Raw genomic sequence first — 14,920 nt, forward strand, 5'->3', positions numbered from 1 at the left:
GCAAGGAAAAACTTCCTTTTAAGAGGCAGAAACCTCGAGCAGAACCATGGCTCAGGGTGGGCGGCCATCTGCCTCGACCGGTTGGGGGTGAAGGGGGGAGAGAGAGAGAGAGAGAGAGACTACACAATATACACACAGAGGTACAGACAGTGAAGGTGATGTTGCTATAGACTAAATGAAAAATGGTACAGATATTTTTAATAGTGTTAATGGCAACAATTGTAATGTTAATGATTATAATAACAATAATAACAATAAGACTAGCAACAATAGTCGTTGCAGCAGAGGGTGTCGAGCAGGAACACGGGGGCAGCAGGTGACCCGCAACCACAGATCCAGACTCCACAGCTCCAGAGCCAGAAAACCTGCAGGAAGTGATAGGAGAGAGGAGAGAGACGAGAAAGCACAAGACTACCAGAAAGGGGAGAAGTTGTGTTAGTAACATGCAATAATGGGATGAGGTTGCATACAGAGGGAGAGAAAGTAGAGGAGAGAGGAGCTCAGTGCATCATGGGAAATCCCCCGGCAGTCTAGGCCTATAGCAGCATAACTAAGGGATGGTTCAGGACTCACCTGAGCCAGCCCTAACTATAAGCTTTATCAAAGAGGAAAGTCTTCAGCCTACTCTTAAATGTGGAGATGGTGTCTGCCTCCTGAACCCAAACTGGAACCTGGTTCCACAGGAGAGGAGCTTGATAGCTGAACGCTCTGGCTCCTAGTCTACTTTTGGAGACTCTAGGAACCACAAGTAACCCTGCATTCTGGGAGCGCAGTGCTCTGGTGGGGTAGTAAGGTACTATGAGCTCTTTAAGATAAGATGGTGCCTGACCATTAAGAGTTTTGTAGGTAAGAAGAATGATTTTAAATTCTATTCTGGATTTTACTGGAAGCCAATGCAAAGAAGCTAAAACAGGAGAAATGTGATCTCTTTTCCTGGTTCCTGTCAGAACACGTGCTGCAGCATTCTGGATCAGCTGAAGAGTCTTAATGGACTTTTTCGAGCAGCCTGATAATAAGGAATTGCAGTAATCCAGCCTAGAAGTAACAAATGCATGGACTAGTTTTTCTGCATCATTTTTAGACAGGATGTTCCTGATTTTCGCAATATTACGTAGGTGAAAAAAGGCGGTCCTTGAAATTTGCTTAATGTGAGACTTAAACGACATGTCCTGATAAAAGATAACTCCAAGATTCCTCACAGTGGTGCTGGAGGCCAGGGCGATGCCATCCAGGGAAACTATATCTTTAGATAATGCGTCACGGAGGTGCTTAGGCCCCAGAGCAATAACTTCAGTTTTATCTGAGTTTAACATGAGAAAATTACAGGTCATCCAGGTTTTAACATCCTGAAGGCACATTTGAAGTTTAGCTAACTGATGAGTTTCATCTGGCTTGATTGATAGATATAACTGAGTATCATCTGCATAACAATGAAAGCTTATGGAATGTTTCCTGATAATATTGTGGAGGGTTCTAAGTTAATGCATTATTGGTGACTTTTTCTATATTCTGTTTCTCAGGGTAGCAGTGGCGCAATGGATAAAACTATGCCTTTGGTGGATAAAACTATGCCTTTGGTGGAGTGAGGTTCAATCCCCCACTGTGACCCATCCACCATTGTGTCCCTGAACAAGACACTTAACCCCTAGTTGCTCCAGAGATGTGCGACCTCTGACATGTATAGCAATCTTAAGTCGCTTTGGATAAAAGCGTCAGATGGTGTATATGCTACATTAGGTTAATCTACAAATGTAGCCTGCATTCTGTGACTCAAATTACCTCATCGGCCTGTAGGATCTATTTATAAGGACCTTAATGTATGCAGTCTTGATAAGATGGAGGTAAATTTGATGACTATTACTTAACATATGTATACATTGTTTGTATACATATGTTGGAATTAAGTGAGGCCTTCTAGGCTGCATGTCGAAGTGTCCTTGGGTAAGATACTGGATCCCTAATTGCCCCTGGGGGCTGTTCCACCAGTGTATGAATGTTAGTTTCTGTTTGAGCACTTAGGCTCTGTGTGTGAATGGTGAATGCGAGGTAGTGTAAAAGTGCTTTGAGTGTTTATTGATGCTTTTTCACTTGCCATGAAATGTGTCCCAACAGGTTAATCTACAAATGTAACCTCGCAATATTTGGGAATGTATTATAGTGGCAATTATGGCATTAAGCTGCATTCAGATGTAAAACTGCTTATGAGGATGGGTCTAACAGCCTGCGCCCTGTACATGTGTGGCAATGTGGCAACAACACAGAAACGGTGTCCACACTGTGTGATTGGCAGAAAAGTGAAAGGTAAGGTAAATAATGATGTAGGAGGCTGTGACGTCCTACATCAGCTTCTGTGAGGACAGCTGCATTCCAACACGGACCAGGGTGAGTTATAACAATCACAAACCCTGGTTTACAGCTAAACTCAGACAGCTAAGGTTGGAAAAGGAGGAGGCATTTAAGAATGGTGACAGGGCCGGGTGCAGGGCGTTAAAGTAGAGGTTTAGCAGGGAGGTGCGAGAAGCTCAAAGACTGTACTCAGAGAGACTAAAGAACCAGTTCTCTGCAAACGACGCCACTTCTGTCTGGAGGGGGTTCAGACAGATCACAAACTATAAACCCAAAGTCCTCCACTCCATAAAGTGGGAAAACATGTCTCTGATTCCAGGACCATCAGCACCGGTTCCCCTCAAGGCTGCGTTCTTTCCCCCCTTCTCTTCTCCCTGTACACCAACAGCTGCACCTCCAGTCACCAGTCTGTCAAGCTATTGAAGTTTGCGGATGACACCACCCTCATTGGGCTCATCTCAGGTGGGGATGAGTCTGTCTACAGGTGGGAGATGGACCATCTGGTGACCTGGTGCAGCCAGAACAGTCTGGAGCTCAACACTCTGAAGACCATGGAGATGGTGGACTTCAGGAAGAGCCCAGCCCCACCCTCCCCCATCATCCTGTGTGACTCTCCAGTCACCACTGTGGACTCCTTCCGCTTCCTGGGCACCATCACCTCCCAGGACCTCAAGTGGGAGCTGAACATCACCTCCCGCACCAAGAAGGCCCAGCAGAGGATGTACTTCCTGCCAAAGACAATGATGGTGCACTTCTACACCGCCATCATTGAGTCCATCCTCACCTCCTCCATCACCATCTGGTACGCTGCTGCCACTGCCTGGGACAAGGGCAGGCTGCAGCGCATCATTCGCTCTGCAGAGAAGGTGATTGGCTGCAATCTTCCATCTCTTCTGGACCTGTACGCCTCGAGGACTCTGAGGCGAGCAGGAAAGATTGCAGCTGACGCCTCCCATCCCGGTTACAAACTGTTTCAGACTCTCCCCTCTGGCAGGAGGCTGCGGTCCATCAGGACCAAAACCTCTCGCCACAAAAACAGTTTCTTCCCGTCTGCAACTAGCCTCATTAACAAGGCCCGGGTCCCCCACTGACACTCCCGCCTTGCAAATGATACAAATGTCTCTGCACATGTAAATACTGTTTCATCTCGTGTCAGGCACAGACCTGGCACGTTGCACATATTTGTTGTTGATTGTTGATCTTTGTTGTTGTATATTTTTATGTTGTCAGGTTATGTATTTATATGTACGCAATATTCTCTTCCGTTGCGTCACTTATGCACGGCACAGACCCAGAATAATGCACATGTATATATCTGCAACGTTGTTCTTCCATTACATATTTATATATTTCTACATTTATTTATGTTGACTGTATGTTTGTCTACGTGTAGCACCTTATCACCACAGCAAATTCCTCGTATGTGTAAAACACTACTTGGCAATAAAGCTCCTTCTGATTCTGATTCTGATAAACTTGTATAATGTTATGACTCGCTTATCTCCACATTTAAAAATAACAAACGCCTATAAAAAGGTCCATGACTTGCATAAACAGTTAGTAGTAATTAAAAAGTTATAATAGTAGGCCCACACTGCAACCAACACACTAAAACTGGATCAAAACAGGGTTACTAAACATGTACAAAGACCGCCAAGCCTACCAGACCAAACTACAGTACAGTATAATTGCACAGAAGCCAGTAATGTTGCTCATTGCCCAAAATAGTAAAGAAAATAAAAATAAAGGTAAAAGACACTAAACAAATATACCTGTCCCAAAAGTCTAATAACATTAAAGGTTAAAAGAAAAACAGTGACTTTGGAATTGCTATAAAGGGTCTGTAAGACCAGAGGATATTGTGTTGGCCGGTATTTGTGACCTAATCTCTCCTGACCTCAACACAGACTGATCTTCCGTTTCCACAACAGTATCTTTTTGAGAATGCAGTTTAGGGTTTTAAGCATTAATTTTATAGTAATCTACCAATTCATGTAAGCATTTTGGGATACATTTATAGTTGTTATTAGGGATGAAACGGTTACTGGTCTAATGATAAGCCATGGTAAAATTCCCGATGGTTATTATTACCGTACACATTATTACCATGATAACTCACAGCAAAAACTGTCCAGCATCAACCAGTTATCAACAGTGTCCCAGAAGCAGGTGTGCATGTGCAGCATGCAACATGAGCTTTAGTGCTGAGTGAAGCTTGATTGAAGACAGTGACCTTATAGTGAACGCAGTGTGAGTTTACTTTTAACTTTGGTTTGCGTGTCTGACTTGCTAACAGCTTGTAAACTGAAGCTCTCAGTGTTAGCTGCTCCTGTAAAAACGCAACACGTTCTGCTGCTGTATACGTCATGTGTCTGCAGACTCTATTCGCCCACTGCACATGATAACATGTTACACAGTTTAGTCACCCAACCAACATATCTTGTTCATTTAAAATCCGGGAGCTGTCAAATTAGTTGTAAAAGTGTCCGAACAGGAGAAACACTGCAGACTGCTCTATATTTATGTCCGTTGATGGGCTAATTGCAGTAACTGTCTTCTAAAGACTCATTTGTATTGCATGGAGTCATTGCATTTCTTACATAATATAAAATAATAAAAGATATTTAATGATAATGAACACTTAGATGGTTTTCATCTTTTTACATAAGGTATTGGCTGTTATAATTTTAATATTAATGCAAAAAGATGTTGGTTTGATTGGTTGGTTTCAGCACATTTCAACAATACCGTGACAATACTGATAGCTGTCATAATTTTGGTCACTATAATCGTGATATGAAATTTTTCATATAACTATAATACAGAATGTTTTAACATTTTATTGAATAAGAATACAGCAATACACTTCATTCCACATGGTTAGATGAGGTTAGTAAAAATTGTAGACTCACTGTTACTGTGTTGGTTGTGAGGGTAGGGGCGTTGCTGTCGTTTCCCGGCTGTTCCCTCTGTGTGTGTGTTGGAGTGTACAGTGTCAGGGCGTGCTCGGCCACTGTGCTTGGTCCCGTGTAATCGGTTGGTGGATGGGTGTGGGGGGTGGCGTACTCAGCTGGGATCCCATTCTGTGGTGCAGGTGGGTACTGGGCTGGAGGGAAGGGTTGGGCCATGGCTTCAGGGTGAGCAGGGGCCTCTTGGTTGCCCTGTATGAATAGAGAGAGGACAGTGACAGTGGGAAGGAAAAAAGGAAAACCAACAGGTTAATAAAGGTTGCTTTCTTAGTGACTGGTTAAGTTGCGTGAGTTGTAATGCAGCTTGTAAAATCTACCTTAAGTGGAAAATGTTTATGTAGAATGATGATATGATAGAACCATTGCCCATTGTTGATTTCTACAATTAGACTAATACTGGCTTTGATAGACAGACAGTGAGGCCAATGTTCCTCACCATTTGATCATGGTCTGAAACATAGAGAAGATTAGGGCCACATGTGAAAAATGTATTTGAGTTGAGTTAAAGTCAGAATTCTGATATTTAAGTCAGACCTTTTGATGTTAAAAATTACAAGTTTACCGAGGCTTGGTTTCTGAAATGGTCAAAGCTTCCCATCAAAACTAGCAGGCAGAATTCTGCTTCCAATTGGTTGAGCAAGTCCCCCTCATTATTGCCCTTGACTGAGCAAGCTGTGGTTGGGGTTAAAGGTGCATTGTCTAACAATTGAAACATTTTGGCCACCTATCACATTGATTCTCCAAACAAATTGGGGGCAGCATATCACCAGAGTATTTGCTAACTGTAGCTACGATTAGCCAGTTAGCTCATTCAGCGGTGCAGCTAGTAGCGGTCCTATTAGTGGACTCAGTCCGGACTGGGAGCTCAGAGCACTGGGGGAGTATTGGTGTTTACACCATCTAACACAGGAGCTTTGGACTGCCAGGAGGAGGTGGTCTTCAGGCCCTGGGCAAGTAGGACCCAGTGGTTAATACCAGCGGGGAGTGGCGACAAATGGGCACGACAAAGGCCAGTCTGCCAGTCCCACTCCCACAAAAGTAATCCTGTACCATCCCAATCCCATTTCCGGTTTTCTTCTCACCTACAAAGCTCTTAATGATGGCACCATCTTACCTTAAAGAGCTAATAGTAACCTTACTACTCTGGATTCCCGTTTTGAAGCCACAAGTTTGGCATTTTGGCTGTCGCCATCTTGTTTTTTTGGAACCACAAGTGACCATATTCTGTATTCTGATCATATTCTGAAGGCTCTCTCTCTCTCTCCTGCTGTCTGATCCAAATTTGCTCATTTCCTTGGTAGCTGCAACCAATCGTAAAAAGTACAGTACGGGTTTAAGCTAAAAGTGAAATCTCATTAGCTAGTGTAGATTTCTGACAAAGTGATTGGTTTAAGATGCATCTAGTGGTGTACTTTGACACTTCCTGATATATCTTTCCGCAGGTGGCTCTGTCTGTGTGAGTGTTCAGACCATCGGCGTTGCCAGGTAATTTTTCCGGGGCTTTAGCCACAGATGTTTTGACTGTAGCCCCAAATGTAACTCAACAATAGCAACAAAATATTTTCCATGTTAATATGCAATAATCTTCATGACGCAGCCTGTCTTGCAGGTCTTCATAGAGCGGAGGCTACTCGCAATAATATTGCTATATTTTGTCTGAAGTTCACATAACGTGACCCCCCACCGTTACTCAGCCTGCCTGCGTTTAGAGAGAGCAAACGCAACTTCTGAATTGTACCCAGCAAAATTGTAATCAATACATTTAAATATGTTGCCGGTCAGTGTCTAGTCAATGTATTAACGGTTACAGTCGCCGCAAAGTAGTGAGAGAATATCACAACACCTGTCGCTCTGTGTCCTGCTGTCTCTGCTTCATTACCTCTAAAGCGGCTGTGAGCTGCACTTTATCGGAGGTGCTGAAGTGAACATTTGTGGTGATATTTAGGTCTGATCAGAGTGTTTTCAGTTTTATTTTTTTTCCTTTGATGAAGACTAGGCTACAAGTCAATTATTTATTAATATAGGCCTAACTGTCTATACTGACATTGGGCTGGCCCAATCACATCTCTTACAGCACCCACTCCCTGCCCCTCTGCTCGAGCTTCACCAGTCACACACATTCTTACACTGAGTCTAAGTGCTCAAACAGAAATTACACTGGTGGCAGCCACCAGAGGCAATTCGGGGTTCAGCATCTTGCCCAAGGACACTTCGACATGCAGCCTGGAGGAACCGGGGATTGAACCGCCGACCTTCCGATTATTCAAATTCAAATTAGCTTTCAGTAAAATATATAAATATATAAATATAAATATTTAAAAAAAAGTAAATAAGTCAAACAATAGGCATGTGTGTATTAGTATGTTAGAAAATGAAAGTAATATATTTAATTAAAATAAATAAATAAAACAGCGTGTGTGTGTGTGTTAAAAACAAACAACCCGCTCTACTTCCTGAGTGAAAACTCTGAGTATGTTAAGCCTGAGATGAGGGAAACTCTAGGTTTTTTCTTTTTCAGAGACCGACATCAGACAGACCCTAGATCAGTAACCCCGGCAACTTACGCTGTGAACCCAACCTCCTCGGGAGGAGGTTTACTTCAACAAATGTTTCTTTCTGACTCCAGAAGTCACTGTTTAAAGCAAACTAATATGTGATTAGCCGCACCGATGTAACATTTCTACCATCATAGTTTATCATAGTTAGAGTTAGATAGAGTTTATAAGTTGCATATAGTCTTAATGTGTATTGACAGCTTTTTATTAAATAGCCTACAAAATGTACAAGATTTTTTTCAGTTTGAAACTAGACACATTTTCCACTGCAAAAAAAAAAAGCCTACAGGGTCGGACGGTGACTTTATAATCATGGGTATATGAGTGAACTGCGTCTAATCTGTTTGATACATATTTTCATCGTCAGGCATTTTGTCCCATCAGGTTATAGCTGAATAAATATATTTTAAAATCGAATGTAATATAAGAGAATTCCTGCACTTTATCATTCATTAAGGAAAATCGAGTCTGGTGAATGCTGAATGAGCGTACTAAGATGAATAAAATTTAATATTGGTAAGTTATTGATCCTTCCTCCACTCCATTTTTATTTTTAAATAAATGCCATGGTCTGCATTGACACCTATTCATATTTCTATAGCATCACTGTATTAAAATGGAGGCTCTGCTCTTTATTTAGGTTCAATGATTGTTTTTTTTTTTGTCCCCACGCACGCACTTCCATCAGGTTCCACATACACCGAGTTGACTAACTAATTCTCATCTAATCAATTTGCATACATTTGCCAAGGTAATGCAGGTGAAGAGGATAAACAAAATAACTAAAGCATATCACCACAGAACTTCCCCAGTTAATGACTTACATAATGAGACTTTACCCCTGAAATGTTATGTTTAAATATGCAGATTAGATTGTTTTGGTTAATTTTGGAGAAATCTACAGATGCAAACCAACGAAGGGTAGTAGGCTTAAAGTAAACACCATCTAAATGTGTATTTTGGAAGTTTTCTTTCCATTTGAGTAAAACAAGACATGGAAGCAAAAGAGACCAAAATCTCAAAATTGACCACTACATAAAAAAGAGTCCTGCTTTAAACAATAATAATTTTGATCATAGGCTCCTCATCTCATAAGTATACATTCTATTAGTTTGTTGTATGCTGATAGATCTTTACACGATACAGACAGCCCGGCCTCAAATGTGAGACTAAGTCCATGTCACCATCACACACACACACACACACACACACACACGATAGTGTGGGTACGGTACATGTAAAACAGCAATAATAATAATGTATTTGATCTATACATTATTGTATTCAGGCAATTCAGTATTATGTTGCTTGGCTCTGTGAAGCTGAAGGTTTTCTCGCTTGTGAAACAAAAAGTATTATAACCCTAACCCAATTTTAATGTCCCTCTCCCTGGCGCTGTCATTTATTCTAAATATATACTTGAAACTAGTAGCATAGAATATATGCACATTGTGGCATAGTTTCCTTTGCTGTTCCCTGCTCTTGTGATAAACCTATTGAATTCTAAAGCTAAATACTAAACCATGATGTGACTGATGAGTATGAAACAATTGTGTGGGTGTGAGGGAATTAAAATAAATTGGTAAAGAAGTCAGAGTTGTGTTAATATATTTAACTTTTGTTGTAAAAAAGAGTAGTGCCCTTTTTTCACTTGAGCCCCTGCCTCCCAAATATCTGTGCACGTAGCTGACTGCTTACAGTGCGTACCACAAAACTGCAGTGTCCTTTGTATGTCATAACTCCATACTCCTCCTTCATTTCCTTTCTGTGTCTATAGTGTCTAATAAAAGCAACAGAAAAACCTAAGAAAAGTTTGAAGTAATACTACAAATAAAACTACAAAATAACAGCAGACATTGCAGGATGTGAATAATTAATTTGAATCTGCTGCTTTACTATGGTTGCATTAATATGATGTATTTTATTGTAATAAAATGTACTTCAGGAATTCACATAGTTTTCTAGAGATAGCTGTGAGTGATAATATATTATGTGAGAGATGATTAATGATATATCAGTAAATGTCCAAACTCAAAATGTCTCAACCAGAGATGGTGTAAACAAGGCATCTGCCAAACTTGTGGCATCGATGACATCAATGTGATATTTCATAAGGCAGCTAAAGCTTAAAGCTGACCCTTTGAAACATAAACAGCAGCCAAAACACAAACAAATGGTTTGAACAAGAATGCAGGACCATGAGAAAAAAACTGAGAAAAATAGCAAATGACAAACATTGCTTGGCAAACAACCCTGCCATACGCATTATGTACAGTGAAATCTTATAATAACAAATAAATTAATTTTTTTTACAAATATAAAATTTTAATCAAAATCAATTCTGAGATATGTGGAACATCTTTAAGACAAAGCAACAAAGTACTACCAATCCAAAACAACGACATCTGGAGAGCACGTATTGAAATCTGTACAAAGGCATCCCAATAAATCTAGTTTACATTAATGCATTACAAAAGGAAAACTCCAAACATTTGAAGAATCAAAAACAACCAAAGCCCCCTTGTTTCTCAATTATTTTGTAAGAATTTATGACACTGACAAAATCTCTCCGGCCAAGGAAAGCTTGTGGTACACACTAGAGCCCGACCGATTTATCATTTAGCAGATATTATCGGCTGATATAAGCTACTTGCAGATATATCTGCATCGGCGTTTATAACAGCCAATATATGACTATTAAAAAAACGAAACAGAAAGTCAGATTATTGTTGCTATTATATGACACTTACCACACACACACACAATAACTTATGGAGAGGGACATAGTTTCACATTTGAGGGAAGGCTGTCTGTATCATGTCTGTGAAGGTTCTCTGTCTGTATCATGTAAATATCTATCAGCATACAACAAACTAATAGAATGGATAGTTATCAGATGAGGAGCCTGCAATCAAAACTATGAAGTTACTGTTTAAGGCACTCTTTTCATGGAGTGGTCAATTTTGAGACTTTTGCTTCCATGTCTTCTTTAACTCTAATGGAAATAAAACTTCGAAGAATACACCTTTAGAAGGTGTTTCTTCTAAATTAACCAAAACAAGTTAATCTGCATATTTAACATGGACCATGGCACCTATTTCCAGGAAAAATGCCTAAAATAACATACCCAAAATAAATCAGTAATATCTCCTCAACCATTAGGCCTAGATGCATAATTCTGGTCTCCTTTGAAAGGTCAGAAGCTAAGAAATATAAATCCATTGTACATTAACATATTTATTTTACAACATATTTACGGACTACATGGAGACGAAATACAGAAAAAATATATTTTCATCCTCACCTGGTAAAAAAAGCTATATTTTAATGCAATAAATCTTCAAAACCATCATAAGGTAGATTATAATGCTTCTTCTAATACACCTGGAATACAACTGTAACTGTAAATTTGATGAAAAGAAACTGATATACAACAGTTATTACACAATCTTTCAAAAATATACCAGGCGAAGTTCCATGTTTTGGCCATATTTCATATGTTCACTTTTATTGGGAGTTATCTTCAGAACATTATTTCTCTCCATACAACCACGTTCCACATGTAACCCAGAATAAATAGTATACTGGGTTAAAAGAGTTCATTATAAGTAAATTTGATATTAAAAGTCATGGCATATTGATGGTAAAAATATGGTAATGTATTTTTGTTAAAACTGTTGTATGTTGCACATGTTATTTGATAAATAACTAAAAGATAATGTTTAGTTAAAAAACATGTTATGACGAGTTAATGGGTTGTATATGCAACTTGTCTATCTGTGGTAATTGGGCTGGAGTCTAAGAGTCGGTTTTCATTGGGTGATGCGAGTGGGCATGAGAGGAGTGCATGATCAGGTAGTGAGCAGGTGCGGGAGGGGCGGGGTTGAGTGTGTGAGCGGAGGAATGGACAGAGACGAGGGAAAAAAGAGTTCGGAGAACTGTGTTAGCTTTGCAGATGAAGTAAAGTGAGAAGTCTCTAACTAACGTTCATACCAAGCTGTGGACTAATTTCGGATTGTCTACTCGACATTCTGTGCTGGGATTATGTCTGCTAGTTCATGGGAAGTCGAAGAATCCACCGAGGAGTCTTGATTGACTGTTTCACGGGGTATGTAATGCTAGCTAAATAAAGTAGCACAGTAAGCTACATAGTACATTCATTGGAAAAGTGAATGGATAGTATATCTTCAGTTAGCTAACAAAGCTAATCAAGTGGACTTATACAATGTTTTCAACGAGGAAACGCTGAGGAAAACCAGATAGCGCTCAGAGCTACCAGGCTGTTCAGAGTTCTTCTGGCCACGTGGGAAAAGGACGCCGAAGGCTCATCTCTTCTGCTCCTGAGGAGTCTGTCCCCGCTCATGGGCATCAACACTTCGCTCCAGTAACGTTAGACAGTGACTGACGGTAGACCCATCACAACAAACTGTGGTATTATCTTGCAACAGAAATACTGAATCACCACAGATCTTGTGTGAAAGGAGGTATAGTTGATTCATTGTATATTGCACCAATTGTTTATTATGCATTTATTTTATTTAACATTTTTCTAAATAATAAGAGACCTTCTTTAATGATATACCAGAGTGGTGTTCGAGTATTTTATTTGAAAGCCAGTTATCATATTTGAGTTTCACATGTTGACTACAGGGGAAGCTAAGATAGTTGACGCTGGGTTTCAATGTTGATCTGAAGATACAATAATCTTTTTTTTTTTTTTTTTTTTTAACCTGTCCTGCCCAGCAGCCTGGTATAGAGTATGATGACCTGGATACCAAATTGTGCCAGACAGATTTTACTTTAACAAGAGAGTATTAAAATACTCCTTTGTCTGTTTTATTATTTATTTAATTATGTATTGATTTGTCACCGGGCCAGACAGGGGGGCACACACGGGGATGGGGGGGCACAAACAGACAGCACAGAGAAAGGACAACACCTGTAAGAGAAGGGGGATGGAAGGTGGGGACAACAGGGAAAAGCTGTGGGAAACACCAATTGCAGAAAGCAACGAAACCTGCATTAGAACAGAGAGGGGGGCTTGGGGAGGAGAAAAACAACAACAAACAAACAAACACAAACAAAAACAAACAATAAAAATAATAATAATAGTAAAAGACAACCAGCCGAACAGCAGCAATAAACAGCTGACATAGTAACACAACTAAGAGAAAAATGAAAACAAGAAACAGTCACACACACTAAATAAGCAACACAGCACAGCCACGAGAGCTGGAATAATAATTAATTTAAATAAGTAACTGAAAGAAAACCATCAGGAATAATTCTACCAGGGACAACCTAAATTTGTTTGTGTCTGTGTGTGAGACTGTGTGTGTCTGTGTGCGTGTGGGTGAATGTGTCTGTATGTGTGTGTGTGTACATGTGTGTGCGCATAAGCCTGTTAAAGAATGTAGTTGTTAGTGAGAGTGGGACGCCATGACTGTAACAGGCAGGCAAGAACCCCAGTAGCCAATAGGGGTGGAAGAAAGAAAAAGAATAAATCAAATAAAAAAAAAACGTCTCCCAGCTGCACCACGATGCAAACGCAGAAGACCCCGACCCAAATGCCAGTTGACAACGTAATGCCGACGGAACGCAAAAAGCGTAACCCGCGGAAGAGCAGCGCCCGGACCGACCGCGGCACGCACACAACATAGACCAGTGCTCCCCCCCATCCAGCACCCCACCGCCGCGCAGCGAACAACCAAAATACCCAAATGCCACGCAATCATCAACACCAATGCACAAGTGATGAGCCCAACACGCACACTGCGCGAGCACGGCGACACCCAATGCCCAGCAGCCCCCCGCGAATCCCGCGTGCGAGGTCGGGCAAACGAGAGAGAGCAAACGGAACAACACAACAGCGAAAGCCAGCGGAGAGAAACACCAGCAGCAAGTCCCAGCCCGGCAGCAAACACGCTGCACAGGTCACCGTGCACCCGCCAATAAAAGTCCGCCGTCCCCCCAACCAGCCAGCCGACATCCCCCATGCCCAGCACGCCCCTCGGCTGCCGTGCAACACCAGCCAAACCAGCAATGAGGCAAAATCAACTAGCTCAGCTGCATGCCACTAAAATAAAAAAAATAAATAAAAAAAGATACAATAATCTAAAAGCACTCTGGGCCCTGCCCAGAAATACTTGCTAGAGGGTAGGAGCGCTATACACATAACATAAAGCTTCCAAAACATTGAAATATTGATACAAACAGTCAATATATTTGACCAAAAGCACTCACATGCTTTACAGGCGACAACTTGAGAACAGAACATCCTACATCCTACGAGACGAATTGATGGGTATCCTACATGTCTGTGTAGCTCCTACGGGTCGCCAGCAGAGGCCAATAAAGACCGCCTCCGCCAAAGCAAACTCTTCTTCTCTACTTCAATCTGACGACAGAAATGAAACTTACAGACGAAGCTGACCTCACCAAGATGGCGGCCCGCCAGACGATCTCTGTTGACACAAAGGACCGCTGTTTTTGGACAGAAAACAGCTAGAACAGCGAAAATTAATTACATCCCGGGTACTGGGCAAGTCCGTTTCCATGTTTAAACATGGGCTAACATTTCAGAGGAAAATACTCTTGATGTAGGTCTGGGAATATTCTGTGGTGGTTATTTTGTTTATCCTATTCACCGGCAGTGACTTGTCAAAGTTGTGCAAATTAGTACATTTTAATTTGTTAACACCCAAATTGCATATCAATGTGGCGATTGTGATGACGTTATTAGACACAAATGTTAGGCCCTACTGTAATGTCTCCATTAAGTACAGTACATTAGCCTGTATGGCCATGACAAAGGCCTATTGCCTTAGCTGAACTTCAGCTAATTTATTATTACATTACCTCAGCTCATTAGTCATGCATGTTAGCAAGTATAGGCCTACATTTGCCTTTTGTCTAATTAGGGGAAACCTGAGGCACTGCTACTTTAGTGTTTTGTTCATCAACACACACACACACAGAGAGAGAGAGAGGGAGATAGGACATCGGAAATTTTCGAAGTCTCATCTTCTGACCTGATATTTAGATTTTTAT

General features: G+C 41.0%; 1 protein-coding gene across 5 annotated transcripts in view; it reads right to left on the reverse strand.

The window, feature by feature from the left end:
- rbfox3a (RNA binding fox-1 homolog 3a) overlaps positions 1–14,920 on the reverse strand; it is a 330,750-nt gene that overhangs the window by 160,015 nt on the left and 155,815 nt on the right. For all 5 annotated transcript variants that reach the window (XM_038736119.1, XM_038736118.1, XM_038736120.1 and 2 more), the window contains exon 2: positions 5,259–5,507. In XM_038736119.1, coding sequence (XP_038592047.1) covers positions 5,259–5,474 — 216 coding nt within the window. In that variant the 5' untranslated portion in view covers positions 5,475–5,507. The remainder of the gene's footprint in view (positions 1–5,258; positions 5,508–14,920) is intronic.

Source organism: Micropterus salmoides, unplaced genomic scaffold, assembly GCF_014851395.1.
Source record: "Micropterus salmoides isolate LMB-PRFRI ecotype aquatic unplaced genomic scaffold, ASM1485139v1 Ms_hic_scaffold_21, whole genome shotgun sequence".
Taxonomy (NCBI): Eukaryota; Metazoa; Chordata; class Actinopteri; order Centrarchiformes; family Centrarchidae; genus Micropterus; species Micropterus salmoides.